This window comes from Enhydra lutris, unplaced genomic scaffold, assembly GCF_002288905.1.
Source record: "Enhydra lutris kenyoni isolate GAN:26980312 unplaced genomic scaffold, ASM228890v2 scaffoldscaffold1, whole genome shotgun sequence".
NCBI classification, from domain to species: domain Eukaryota; kingdom Metazoa; phylum Chordata; class Mammalia; order Carnivora; family Mustelidae; genus Enhydra; species Enhydra lutris.
In genome coordinates this window covers 28,937,367-28,952,263 of record NW_019154085.1, presented here as the reverse complement: position 1 = coordinate 28,952,263, position 14,897 = coordinate 28,937,367, and the positions used below count along the sequence as shown (strand labels likewise).

Genomic DNA, 14,897 nt, shown 5'->3' with positions numbered 1-14,897 from the left:
ACAAGTAGGCAGAGAGGCAGGCAGAGAGAGGAGGAAGCAGGCTTCCTGCTGAGCAGAGAGCCCGATGTGGGGCTCGATCCCAGGACCCTGGGATCATGACCTGAGCTGAAGGCAGAGGCTTTAACCCACTGAGCCACCCAGGCGCCCCTGGGTGAGCCTTTTTTGAGCCAATACACACTCCAGTGGTTGTCATGGATACTACTGAATGTGTCGTGGGAATAGATGTGTTCAGGACATTTAACACTTCTCTGCACTGTAATGGATGTTCCCAATGGGGAAGCACCATGATCAGAACAGTGTTAGTGGTTTGAGTGAACCACCGGGGGTCTACCTTGTTCTCTCAGCTCAGTCATGTGTTATCAATAAAGTAGTACAGGATTCCAGGGAAAGGGAAGGAGTAGAAGGAAAGATCACTGTCTCGATCAAAGAACTGGTACAGACAAACATGATGCTTAAGAAAACAATCCAGGGGTGCCTGGCTGGCTCAGTGGGAAGAGCCTGTGACGCTTGATCTCAGGGTCATGGGTTTGAGCCCTGCATTGGATGTAGAGGTCATTAAAATTAATTAATTAATTAATTAACAATTTAATTGATTATTTAATTGATTTTTTAAAACACAAAGAGTGCAACAGTACAGACTACTGTTCTACTTGGGTCAACCCTCACACACCATTCAAGTCACACAGGTCAGTGACTACTGAGTTCTGCAGCAAAATGATGTGGCCATGGGAAGCTGGTTCTCTAGGGTTTAGAACATGGCCCTCGCCCGACATCAGCTCCACGAATACCCCACGTGAGAGACTGTCACTGGCTTGTTGCCAAGAGCTAGTGCACACAGAGTTCCACACAGCAAAGTGTGGCTCGATCTGGTGTCCCTCTCGTAAGATGGGTCGGAAATGAGAACCCCAACAAGGTGGGCATGGCCTAACAAGCATCCCCTAATAGATGGCAGTAGTTCGTCTGGGGAAATCATCCACCAGCCATTCAGTGGTCAGTTATCCTCCAGATGTGTTGATTCAGGGTCTAGGCCAGCCCCTAAGACTTCCTGGGGGCCTCACCACACTGAGGTCCTTGACAAAGACTGGGCCTGGTTCACAGACAGATGAGCTAAGTTGAGAGCCATGGGGGATACTGGGCTGCTGCTGCTATGTGGCCCCAAAGAAAACTGCTTACAACCATGCATGGAAAAGAGAACCCTCACTGTTCAACATGCAGAGCTGTGACCTGTGCTACTTATTCTGGAAAAGCCTTCCCCAAATGCACCTTGCTACATTTTCCCTTGATTCCTGACAGTGCGGGCTGATGCTTAGCAGTGGAATGCCTGAATGAACATGTCTCAGGCTCTCTGGGAAGGAACAATATGGCGGAAGATCACACAAGACCCATAGCCTCTGTCCGAGACCCAAGTGGATGCCCGTGGCAAAGGTTTCCTTGGATGAACATCAGTGGAATCAGCAAGCAGAGGGGACCTGTGAAGCCCCTGAAGGGACCCTATAGACACCTGGGTACACCAATGCACCAGGGCACAGTAATCCATCTACCATTCAAGACTGGGCCCCCAACAAGGCCTAGTGACTCTGACACGCAAAGCCAAAGAAGCCTGGCAAATACGTCTCTGCCTACTTGTGATCTCTGTCTGTCAAATAAATGAATAAAATCTTAAAAAAAAAAAAAAAAAAAAAAAAAAAAAGAAGCCTGGCAAATACGTCTGGACTCCCCGCTAGACAATCCAGTGGTAAAGGAAATGTGGGGGCACAGAGCGAGGGGTACCAGTGCTGGCCTGGCTGGCACACAGCCTGTACAGGTCCCCTTCCATCCTCTCAAGAGACCTGGATAAGCTGTGGGGGATCCACATAATTAACTCTTCTCATTCTACCATTTTTCTTCCCACACCCTGCCTCTTGGAAAACCAAGCCTACTGGAATATGGACACAGCAAGGAGAGTCGGGGTGAACGACTCTAACCTGGTGCTTCCCTTGCCTTCAGCTATGTTTGCCACTCTTGGGCATTAACAGATGTTGCCGATAACGGTTATGACTGTGAGGTGACGACTCCTCAGGGTCCTGCTGTCGGGGTTCAGGAAGGTTCTAGAATGGTAGTTGGTAAATAAGGGAGAAATTTGGGATGAGCTCCTATCAATAGAACTGGACTGTTTATCTGGTGGGGTGGTCCCAGCCCCGAGAATTCTCTCTCATATCTGGATATGTAAAGGTCAGGGGAGAATCACGGAGCAGCCCCGAACACATCCACACCCTTGATGACTCGAGCCATAGCTTAGGAGTTTTGGCAGAACACTCTGCCATCTTCCTGGAATATGAGAGAATGTTCCATAGGAGCGGCTATAAGGGATCTCCCACTCGCCTTCCTAATCTCCCTTGGGAGGTTGTCATGAAACAGTTTCTCTTCATCTCCCAGGTTCTGATGAAGTGCTGGCTTTTGGTTCACCCCAACCCCAACAAGAACCACAGAGTAGAAATGCCCCTGGCTGCCGTCTAGAAGGAACGCATCAGCAACGGGGTACCCTGTAACTCACGTTGCTCTCATCTGGTGGGCAAAGTTTCAGTGTCGTCCTTTTGAATGTGTGGGACAGGGTTCACGGAGAGCTGGGACCTTTGCCTCTTTTTCCTTTCACTATGTAAGCCGTCAAATGTCTAAACCTGAAAGTGGCTTGTTGTATCTTTATTGATTAAATCAGTCAGGCCTTAGCTTTGCTTTTTCTTCTTGACATTTCATCAGTTAAATAAGTAAGAGAACTATACTATTAGTTGATCCCCAAGGTACACTGTGGCTAGCCATATGTTAAGGTCAATAACTCAAGGCAGGTCATAATGGCCATTGCGCACATTTTAGGCATGGTGCCTAGAATGTACTAATCCATCTCTAGGCAGGGGATGGTTACCTGGGGTGTGCAAACAGGCTGGGGGTGGGGAGGGAAAGTTGAAATTCTATGTAGTATGTTGTATACAGACTCATTTTTTGCTGTTGTAAAGGGCCATAGCTTTCAGATTTTTAATCTTGTTAGGTCGGGGACCCAAACAGAGTTAGGAAACTCAGCTTTGGGTTGGGATAGAGATTTGCTCCCTAACCGGATTCTGGTCAGGCTGTGCCCAGCCCTCTTCTCAGCTAGGCCTCAGCTGTGGCCGAGAAAGACTGGAGCACACCAACATACTTTCTAACAGCTCAGAGTAGCATCCCTAGGATGACCTTCATCCCTCGGAGAAAGGCCTGCCTAAGAAAACCCAAGGCTGCCAAAAGAATTTCCCGTTTGTTCCAGCTGACACCTAAAAATAAAGCCCCTGTGTCCAGTCCCTGAGGACATGTAGACGTCTAACTCTGATAAGCCCCGGCTAACAAACCAGATGAGTCTTACATGGACCAAACATCCCGTTTCCTGCTTTTTGTGATTTTTCATTTCCCTGACTCTGCTCAGGCCCCCACCATCCCGCTCCCCCCTCCCTCACTCTCCTCTTAAAACACCCAGGCATACCCCCCACCGCCTCACAAAGCAGAGGGAATTTATCTCTTTCCCCTCCTGTCACGCATCACTGAGGAAAATTTGTTTTCACCACTTTCACGAATGTCTCCTGCGCTTCTCTTTGACAGTTATGTGTACCTTGAAAACTCAAAAAATAATACCAAACCCCAAAGTGGAAACCCCACGAACCTCCATCAACAGACAGGTAAAAGAACACACTGGGGCATAGCCCATGAGGGAATATTACTCAGCCATAAAAAGGAACAAAGGACTGATAGAGGCCCCAGTGAGGATGAACCTGGAAAACAGCTAGCTAAGTCAAAGGCGCCTTTCACAATCGACCACATAGCCAGTGAGCCCAGGTATATGAAATACCCAGAATGGCAAATCCACAGAGAGGGAAAATGGATTAGTGGTTGCCAGGACTGATGAAGGAATGGAGCCCGGGTGACGCTAGAAAGCCCCGGGTTTCTTTCCAGGGCAATGAAAATATTCTAAAATTAATGTGGTGATGGTCACATAAGTCTGTGAATCTCCGAAAAGCCTCGTAACTGTTCAGTGGGATAGATGATAGGGCGCGTGATTCTACCTCCATAAAGCTGTCACAAGAGGAAAAAAAAAATAACATTAAAATCATCTAAAATCTCCACTAAGAAAAATTGATACCACATGGCAATGTTCTGTTTTCCTACTTAAGGGCCTGTTCCGTGTACTGACTAGTGGACTCCTCAGGAAGGCTCTCGGTACAGCAAAAAAACAAAACAAAAAACATGAAAACAGCAAGGAAATAGCTTTTACTTTACAAAAGTAGACTCACAAACTCCACGTACTATTTTGCCTGTAGCAACAAACTTGCCCCTAAAAGTTGGCAGCCATCAGCTGGATAGATAGAAGGAGAGAGGGAACGGTCAGCACAAGCCACTCTGCTTCCACTGACAGGTGTGGCCAAAAGAAGGCCCACTTGGGGTCAGAGGTGAAGAGGAGCCCCACTGGGATAGTCCTGTCTCAGGACTGTCAAAGTGTCGTCAGGAATTTAGCCCCAACCCCCTCCCACAAGCGGAATTCACATTTCCAAGAGACAGAAGGTGCTAAATAATGAACAGCATTCCCTGGTCCTCCTTGCTTTCAACCTGGCCCTGAATGGTCTCCGAGATCAGACCACGCCAGTGGCTCCATGTGGATGAGCGGGACTGCTTGTATTTTTTATTATGAATATTTACTGGGTATTTTTGGATAAAGAAAATAACATTATAAATACACACGCACCCACCCACCAAAATTAAGAACCATTATTATGTGTCATATTTGTTTCAAACCTTTTTTTTTAAAGATTTTTTTTTATTTATTTGACAGACAGAGATCACAAGTAGGCAGAGAGGCAGGCGGCAGGGGGGCGGGGGGAAGCAGGCTCCCCACTGAGCAGGGAGACAGATGTGGGGCTCTCCCAGGACCCTGAGCTGAAGGCAGAGGCTTAACCCACTGACCCACCCAGGCGCCCCCTTAAATCTTTTTAAAAAATGAAAACATTAAAAAAAAAAAGAAAAGAAAACATTTCCAAGTCTCCTTCTTATCATTCCCTTTGCCCTCCCTTCCCAGAACAACCACTATTCTGAATTTGAAATGTATTCTTTCCATCAATGCTTAAATAATTTTACTACATATATATGTGTCCAGCGACAGCCTATGATACTTTTGTGCGGTTTTTAATTTACAGAAATAGTATTGTATTGTACCTATCATTCTATAGTCAACCTTGTTTTGAGTTATATATGGGTACATTAAAAGCTTGTGCATTCATTACGACTATCCTATATTGTTCCATTGTAGGACTATATCACAATTTCTTTATCCTGCTCATGGGCATTTAACATGGTTCTGATTTTTTTATTACTTTACAAACAAGGTTGCAAAAAAAAAAATGTGGTGCACATGTGTATCCATTACTTCAATAATCATAAAAATGTCTGTTTTTATGCAAGAACAGAAGTGTTGTAAGTTATAAAGATACGCACCGTAGGCCAGTAAGAATTTCCCTGGGACTGTCCTGTTGATTTTGGCCCTTCTAACTGGTGTAAGGTGGTATCTCAATGTGGTTTTGATTTGAATTTCCCTGACGGCTAGTGATGATGAATTGGGGAAATCGGAGAGGGAGACAAACCATGAGAGACTGTGGACTCCGAGAAACTGAGGATTTTGGACGGGGGTGGGGGGGGGATTGGGTGAGCCTGTTGGTGGGTATTAAGGAGGGCATGTACTGCATGGAGCACTGGGTATGGTGCATAAACAATGAATTTTGGAACACTGAAAAAATAAAATTAAGATATTAAAAAAAAAAATTTCCCTGGGACTTAGCACTCTAGACAAATGACGGGCTGAGGGGAGTGGGTGATTCAAGACAAGGCACCTGGGGCGCCCTCAGAGGGGCTGTGGGGTGGAGACAGAAGCACTGCTCAACGCCCCACCAAACCTGCAGCCTTCACCCACCCCGAAGCAAATCCATGGTGTGCTGAGCTGAGCGCACTTTGCCTACATGCAGAGCTGGTCATGGGTGGAACAGTGAGAGTACCCCAAGAACAAGGAACGTGCCATCAGCAGCAGACGCAGAAGTGGAAAGAGGGTGTAGCACGGAGGTGGAAATCGAAAGGACCCAGAGCCAAACAAGGGTGCGAGGGGAAGGGCCATCAGAGGACCTCAAAATACTATGTTACACTAGGAAGCACGCAGTCAGCCATGCACTTATCTCCTGCTTTCTGTTCTTTGGCTGTTTTATTTTTTTTTTAAAGATTTTATTTATTTATATGACAGAGATCACAAGTAGGCAGAGAGGCAGGCAGAGAGAGAGAGAGAGAGAGAGAGAGAGGAGGAAGCAGGCTCCCTGCTAAGCAGAGAGCCTGATGCAGGGCTCAATCCCAAGACCCTGGGATCATGACCTGAGCTGAAGGCAGAGAGGCTTTAACCCACTGAGCCACCCAGGCGCCCCAGGCTGTTGTTGTTTTTATGGTAATAGGTCCTCTCCTTGTAATAGAGAAAACCTGGTGGAGGTCCAGAGCAGTCCCACAATAAAAGATAAGACCTCCTCCTAACTCCCCTCTCCAATGCCAAGACCCCCACACAGAGGCAACCATTCATTACCAAGTTCTTGCGCATCCTCCTGAAGAGATTTTATGCACGTACTAAACATATACATGCATATATTTAGTTTTGTGCCTTATTTTCTTCCCATCTCTTAGCAGGCAATTCATATTAATATACAGAGCTGAGGTCTGTTTTAACGGTTGCATAAAATTCCATCATATGAAGATACTATAATTAATTAGTCCCTTACCAGGACACGTACGTCATTCTACGCTCGCCCAATCAGAAATATCACTACCTTGACTATTCGGTATTCTTTTGACCACAGAACTTCATCTGTAAGATAAAAATTCTAACAGCCATTGCTAAGTTGGTATGATTCCCACCTTCGACCTTAATACCTGGCTTCGAATTTCCCATCCCTGTGGCTTAAAATCCATCCACCCAGTTTGGCCATAGTCTCAAGGACAACCTCTCGTGTCTGCCAGATGCATCTGAGAGCCAACTAAAGGTAACTAGAGGATAATTTCTGACAGGCTGGATGGTAACAGGAGTCCTGGAGCAGAAAATCCATCTAATCAATGGTATTAGCCAAACCAAAGAAAGAATATGTTAACAGAATGAGAGTGGCCATTACAGAACCCAGAAGAGGGGAGCCAAGCAGCAAGAATTTGGCACATTCATCTCTCAAGAGAGAGATACTTAATCTAACGGACAGGCACCAGAGAGTCCCATTCAACCAGGTTTCTCCAAAGCCTAGATGAAATTTCCTTCCGTGCAGTTCTGCTCCTTTCATTCTGGGCCTCCAGACACCAAGCACCACTAATGTAATGACTATTTTCTCTCCCTAGGTACTTGGATCCTAGAAGAGGATGAGGTGGATTAAAGATGGTCACGGATTCATTGACACCCTTCCCATCAAGAGGCGAGGTCTACGTCTTCTCCTCTGGAATCTGGGGGGCTCTGTAACTGCTTTGATGGGTAGAATACAGGCGAAATGACACTGTGCCGGTTTTCAGGCCCAGGTCTTAAGAAACTGGCCACGTCCACCTTCCAGCTCTTGGAAACTCACTTTGGGGGAAGCCAGTACCTTGCAAGAACTCTGACTATCCAGAGACCACCATGATGTGCAGAAGCCCAGGCTAGCCACACGGAAAGAGAGAGAGAGAGAGAGAGAGAGAGGAACTCAGCTGATGTGGCCAAATAGCGCAGGCACCGAACATGCAACTGAAGAAACTATCTTGGAAATTCCAGGCCCAGGAGTCGTGACATGGGGAAAAACTGAGGAAGCCAGCCAAAAGCCAGGCGCAAGGCCCAGAAATACAGCCCCGCTTGAGCCATCCCAGCCATCGCCAGCCATTCAAACGGAAGCCCCACTACACTGTGAAGCTGAGTTAAGTCCGTTCTGATGTGCGCTGCTCAAATTCCTGACCCACAAAATCAGGAGTGTAACAAAACGTTGGTTTAAGCCATTATGTTGTTACACAGCAATAGATAACCGGGTTTCTATGTGATTCAGTATTAGGATCCCCCAGAGGACCGGCGTCCTTAGTAAATAAATACATGGCCGCCCCGATCCACAATTTGTTTCTGTGGGTTTGGCCAACGTTGGTCAGTCCCTAATAGTCTGCCCATGCTGAATTTGCCGATTTAGTTTCTGAACTTGAAAAGCTGAGACCTCAAGGGTCAGTCTTACTCGTTCTGTCCACCACCCTCGCTATCTCTTCTTCACTCCAGCTAATGTCACACAAGCCAGACCACAGAGCTGATGAGAATCTCACAAAGTTTGCCACCAGAGGGAGCCACTGCTCAGTATCCGTCACAGTCCTGTGACTGCTGTATGAAATTTATTGGTTTTTATATTTTTTTATATTTTTTCTCTTTTTAGAGAGAGCAGGGAGGGACAGAGGGAAAGAAAGAATCTCAAGCAGGCTCCACGCCCAGCATGGAGCCCAACGCGGGTCTCCATCTCACCACCCTGTGATCATGACCTCAGCTGAAGTCGAGAATTGGACGCTTAACTGACTGAGCCACCCAGGCGCCCCTGAAATTTGTTTTTTATTAAACATTACTGAGAACCTTCCCTCTACCTAGGACTGTGTCTGGCACTGGGGGATACAGAGGTGGGAAGGACACAGGCCCAGCCGTCAGAACTTATCAGCCTCTAAGCCATAAACAGGCAATGGTATAAAACATGGGCACCTGAGTATGTCAAACAAATACTAATAGACTTACAGGGAGAAATAGCAGCGATACAATAATAGTAGGGGAATTTGATATCCCCCTGGACAGATCATCGAGACAGAAAATCAATAAGGAAACACTGGCCTCAAATGACACAGCAGACCAGAGGGGCTTAGTAGACTCACACCGAACATTCCAGAACATTCCATCCAAACACAACAGAAGACATATTCTTCTCCAAGTGCACATGGAACATTCTCCAGGAGAGATCACATGACAGGCCACAACTCAAGTCTTAACAAATTTAAGAAGATTAAAATCTCATCAAGCATCTTTTGTCCCCACAAGGGTATGAAACTAGAAACTGATTACAAAAAAAAAAAACCTGGAAAATTCATAAAAATGTGGAGATTAAACAACAGACTACTGAATAACCGAGAAGAAACCTAAAAGAGAAAAATCAGAAAATACCTAAAGACAAATGAAAATGGAAATAGAGCATCCTAAACCTTAAAAGAGGAAGGGGGCACCTGGGAAAAGGAGGCCAGGGCCTCAAATGTCTCTGTGAAAAGTTAAAAGCTGATTCCCAGGCCCTGTGGAGATTCCTGAGCTGGGAAATCAAACATGCTTTTAGGGACACAGACAGAGCCGTGGTGCTTACGTAAATTACAGGGGCAGAGTGCGCAGCACGGGAGACCGAGCAGGAGGGGGCGCCCAGGTCCCGTTCCTTCCCACAGTACCCAGGAGGTTGCTCCTGCTGGCGGCCAAGCAAGGAGGCTGACCTGGCACTGGGGCTGTGGAGCTGGACATGACACCCTCTGCATTGGGCAGAACGAGGCCTGTTAGGTTCAGAAGGTCCCGGATTATCTGGCCTTTTATGCTCATGTCTAGTGGAGAATGGGAATGCAGGCTTAAGGAAAGGATGGAAAGAGTGGTAAAAGCCAGAATTTATGGGATACAGCAAAAGCAATCCTAAGAGAGAAGTTCATGGTGATAGATGCCACATCAAGAAACAAGAACGAGGAGCACCTGGGTGGCTCAATGGGTTAAGCCTCTGCCTTTGGCTTGGGTCATGATCCCAGAGTCCTGGGATCGAGCCCCGCATCGGGCTCTCTGCTCATTGGGGACCCTGCTTCCCGCCCCCCTGCCTGCCGCTCTGCCTACTTGTGATCTCTCTGTCAAATTAAAAAAAAATTTTTTTTTAAATCTTAAAAAAAAAAAAAAAGATACAAGAACAATCTCATGGGCGTCTGGGTGGCTCAGCTGGTTGAGCGACTCCCTTATGCTCAGGTCACAATCCTGGAGTCCTGGGATCGAGTCCCACATGGGGCTCCCTGCTCAGTGGGGAGTCTGCTTCCCCCTCTGATCTTCCACCTCTCATGCTCTCTCTCTTATTCTCAAATAAATAAATAAAATCTTAAAAAAAAAGAAAAGAAAGAAATAAGAAAGATCTCAAATAAACAACCTAACTTTACACTTTGAAGAACTAGAAAAAGAACAGCAACTAATCTCAAAGTTAGTTTATGGAAGAAAACAACAAAGATCAGGATGAAAAGAAATAAAATAGAGACTAAAAAGACAATAGAAAATATCATCAGCCTCATAAATGAGCAGAAGATCCAAGTAAACATTTTTCCCAAGAAGACATACAGATTGCCAACGGGGACAGGAAAAGACGCTCAACATCACTCATCATCAGGGAAATGCAAATCAAAATCACAGTGAGATAGCATCTCACACCTGTTAGAATGAACCTCAAAAAGGGGCACTTGGAGGAGTCAGTTGGTTAAGCATCTGCCTTCGGCTCGGGTCAGGATCCCAGGGTCCTGGGATTGAGCCCCACATTGGGCTCCCTGCTCGGTGCGGAGTTTGCTTCTCCCTCTCCCTCTGCATTTCCTCCCTCCACCCCTGCTCAAGCTCTCACTCACTCTCTCTTAAATAGATAAATAAAATCTTTTTTAAAAATTATTTTAAAAAAAGAAGCATGAACCTCCAAAGGACGAAGATTCTAAGTGTTGGTGAGGACGTGGAGAAAAGAGAACTCTCGCGTCCTCTCAGTGGGGATGCAAACTGGTACAGTCCCTAGGGAGGTTCTTCAAAAAGTCAAAAATAGAACTACCCTGTAATCCAGCAATTCCACTCTGGGTATTTATCTAAAGAAAACAAAAATACTAACCAAAAAGATCTAGGCACCCCGTTCTCATGGCTGCATTATTTACAAGAGCCAAGACCTGGAAGCAATCTAAGTGTCCGTTAAGGGATGAATTGCTAGAGAAGTTACGGTATATATACAATGAAATATTATTTGGCCACACAATAGAAGATCATCTCAACATTTATGACAAATGGATGGACTTTGAGGGCATCATGCTAAGTGAAATAAATCGGAGAAAGACAAATATTGACTGATCTCTCTTCCATGCAGGATCTAAAAGCAAAGCAAACAAAACCAAATTCACAGATACAGAACAGACTGGTGGCTGCCAGAAGCCACAGGTGGGAGGGGGCGGAATGGGTGAAGGGGGTCAAAAGATACAAATTTCCAGATACAAAATAAATACAACATAAATTACATCCTGGGGCTATAATGCTCAGCCTGGTGACTATAATTATTAATACTTATGACACATTTGAATGTTTCTGAGAGAGTAGATCTTAGAGTTTGCACCATAAGAAAAAAAAATGTGTAACTGTTAAAAAAGAGAGAGAGAGAGAGAAACATGCATATGAAATGACAATTATGTGCGCAGGGCACTGTGGGGCACACAAGGGGTCCCCAGCCGAGACAGTCCCCAATTAGAGCAATGGAATATGTAACCGGTCTCATCTTTCTTTCAGCTGACATCTTTGAAAGAAATTAATTTAAATCTACATATAATTTTAACATACGTTCACATTTAACTTTTCCAGTACTTGGTATTATTTTAGTTAAGCTAGAGAAGGGAACGGCATTTATGGACTAGCACGATTTTCATGTGTTCCAATCCCCACTCTATCCCTTGAGTCCTACAATGCTTCCCTGAGCTGATTTTATGATTTTTGCATGTGATACACGGTTTTTCACAACTGAGGGTACAGGGGATATTACGGTCAGCTGCCCTTAGAGCAATTCCACTCGTATGCCTTGTGCAGTACTCACCTGGTTTAGGTGGGAGGGACCCCAATCCCAGCTTTAGGGGTGAGTCTGCGCATGTCTAAGTTAATTAGAGTATGTCTCTGGCCACTGTGATGGGTTCAGAGACAGGTAGTTAGCCCAGGTCATTCATCTAACTTCTGCAAGACAGAGGAGCCAAGGCACATGCCAGAAACCAAAAACTATAGCTTTGATCATCTCATGAATGTCCAGAGCAAACCACATAGCTAAGGGGACCCAACTATTACACTTTTTGGTTATAGGAGCCAATAAGCGTACTTGAAGCCAGTGGGAGTGGCAACCAAATAAATTTGAACTGATACAGTGTGGGTCCCTGAAATGTATCCTCCTTCTCAGTAGGAGTACTAACTGGGTTTCATAGATGTGCAGCCCTCCACTCTTTATGAATTCACACCTGCTGCAGGTCGTGAGAAGGGCTAATATATTTTCCATCGATGCCCTGGGAAGGTTCATGTGACTCCAGATCTCTGGGATCTAGGGGCTGGAGGCCAGGGTACTCTCCTGGATCCTAGCCCTGGCCACTCCTTTAAAAGGCTACACATGCCTGGGGCTCTTGGGTGGCACAGTTGGTTAAGCAGACGACTCTTGATTTCAGTTGACAAGATAATCTCAGGGCTCGAAGCTCGGAGTAGAGTCTGCCTGAGATTCTCTCTCTCCCTCTCCCTCTGCCTCTACCTTGGCGTCCTCTCTCTCTCAAATAAATAAATAAATTTTAAATAAAGTAAAATAAAATAAAATAAAAGGCTATGCATTCCCAGCTTTCTCCTGCTTCCTCCTACACCTCCTCGGATGGTCTAGAATTTCCTTGGTAGTTACTGCTCCAGAGAAAATCCTAAGCAAAACCTTGCAGTTAACTCTCCCTAAGAAGTGATGAGAAATCCTTCGTCCCCACCCCTGGGGCATTCACTGGGCCTCTCACATTTCCAGAGGTTAAATCACATAGGAAAAGTTTACAGGATTCTGTTTTCTTGGCTTACTTGGTTTCTTGACGCTTAGCATGGAAGGAATGCTTTTTTAACCATCTCTGAGTACCTTGGGAGCTGCCCACCCAGTTTCAGGAACAGGAGCTAACAGAGAAGGCCCCAGGAGAGGATAGCAGCCCAGAGGGAGCAGAGGCTCTGAAATTAGTCCAGTTAGTGCTTCAAAACCCCAGAGTCATTTTTGCTTTCATGCACAATCCTGGTCCAGCTGTGTCTGGAGGGCGGCTCAGACAGGCCACTCCCCAGCCTTCGTCCCCTGAGGTCCTCTCTACCTCTCCCGTCTAGTCCACCCTACTGCACCCAAGTTTCCTTTCTGAAATTAGCAGTTAATTGACTCATTCAGACCCTTGTCCTCCTTCTCCCGCAAGGGGGCATATAAACCATGAAGACACTGCCCACCTCCCACTGAATCCCAGCCCTTTGAAAAAATGCCTGGGGCAGAGTCGGTGCATTTGTACTTTGTAAGAGTCATTGGGAAGACAGATCCCAGCTGAATCTCTTCAGTTCATCTCCTAAAACCTCTCCACCTTAACCCACATTGGGTTTTCCAGTCTCTGTCCATTCCCAGTGGGATATCCATCCATCCCTGCCTCAGTGTTCCCCTGAATAAACTCTCCTTACTGGACATTGACTCCTTAATAATAACAACAGCAACAAAATGCACCTTTTCTTGAACGTCTATGATTTTGCTTTCAATCCCCAGAAGTGACATTTTTCTCCCTATGGGAAAACTTATCTTGCAAATTGCTAGATGTCCATAATCCTCCCCAAAGCCATTTCCTTTGGAAGAAGTCTGTGGTAGCCAACACCACCCCAGAATTAAATAGTGGTTCTACCACATCTGACAGGGTAGACACTGGGACCTGCCATTCTGTTACCAAGACAGTTCCCGCCTCTCTCAACCTCTGTGCATTTTGAACTTGGCTTCCCAAGCCACCTCCTCCCCGGTGCCTACCGCTCTGGACCTACTCATTTCAGTTCAAAGAGTTCTGTCTACCCTTTACACGTGATCCCTACCGACGTCCAGCCTAGGACCATAGCTCCAGGCGGTCCTGAGCTAAATTTTCGTGTCCTTCACTTTTTTGTCCAACATCTCTCCAACTCCTGCTCCTCCGTCCTGGTGCTCACTCCTCCCATTCCCCCCTTCCCCGGTCGCGAGGCCGGCTCGGTTACCTGGAGCTTGTGTAACCGCAGAACGTAGCCTTGCACTAACAGCTGGAAGAGGAAGCGCAGCGGTCGGGGCCCAGGAAGCTCCTCCAGGGTCCGCAGCCTCTGGTCGCCCCGCCCATTTCCAGGAGTGTCGGCGGTAACCGGGACCGCGGCGGGGATGGCGGCTTTGGCTCTGGCCCCGTGTGGGCAGAGGCCCGGGAAGGCCACCCGCGGCCCCAGCAGCGCCCACCGCAGTCTCGCGCCCCGCAGCGCAGCCACGCGATCCATGGCCCGCGCCGCCGCGCCTTTGGACCGCAAGTGAAGAGCGCCTGGAGCCCGCTCAGAGATCTACCCGGAGGGGCGGGTTCAAGGGCGCCAGAGGCCGGGAGTGGGCCGGGCGAAAGCCGGCCAGGCCCCTCACTGCTCGCTTTGCCTTGCGGTCGTCGGTCTCTCCAACGGCACCTAACGAACACACATAGGCCACCTTCTCCAGCGGTAGGCCTGCGGCCCGGGGGAGGCGCCGGCCAACGCCACTGCAGAGGATGCGCCCCGGGATTAACCCAGACGCCCCCAGAGCGCCGACGGCGCCCGCCGCCGCCGCGACTCCCCACCTTGCATTTCCGCGGACTCGCAGCGAGAATGTGAAGTTCTTTGGTCTGTACTTTGATTCGCAGTCCAGCAAAGTTCTGGAAACCCGGGGCGCTTCCAAGGCCAGGAAGCCCCAGCCAGCGAGCCCGGCCCTTGCCTGACCTACAGGTTCGCCACCGCACAGCGCCCTCGCCCCGGTGCTCCTCACTTCCCAGAGAACAGGAACCCGCTGCTGGGATTTAACTGGCCGCTGGCTTTTCCTAATGCGCCCCACCCCCCCCCCACCCCGCCC

General features: G+C 47.4%; 1 protein-coding gene across 2 annotated transcripts in view; it reads right to left on the bottom strand.

The window, feature by feature from the left end:
* Window positions 1-14,621, bottom strand: part of LOC111142401 (sterol 26-hydroxylase, mitochondrial) — a 43,413-nt gene extending 28,792 nt beyond the window's left edge. For both annotated transcript variants that reach the window (XM_022495475.1, XM_022495466.1), the window contains exon 1: window positions 14,042-14,621. In XM_022495475.1, coding sequence (XP_022351183.1) covers window positions 14,042-14,305 — 264 coding nt within the window. In that variant the 5' untranslated portion in view covers window positions 14,306-14,621. The remainder of the gene's footprint in view (window positions 1-14,041) is intronic.
* Between the last annotated feature and the right edge of the window lie 276 nt (window positions 14,622-14,897).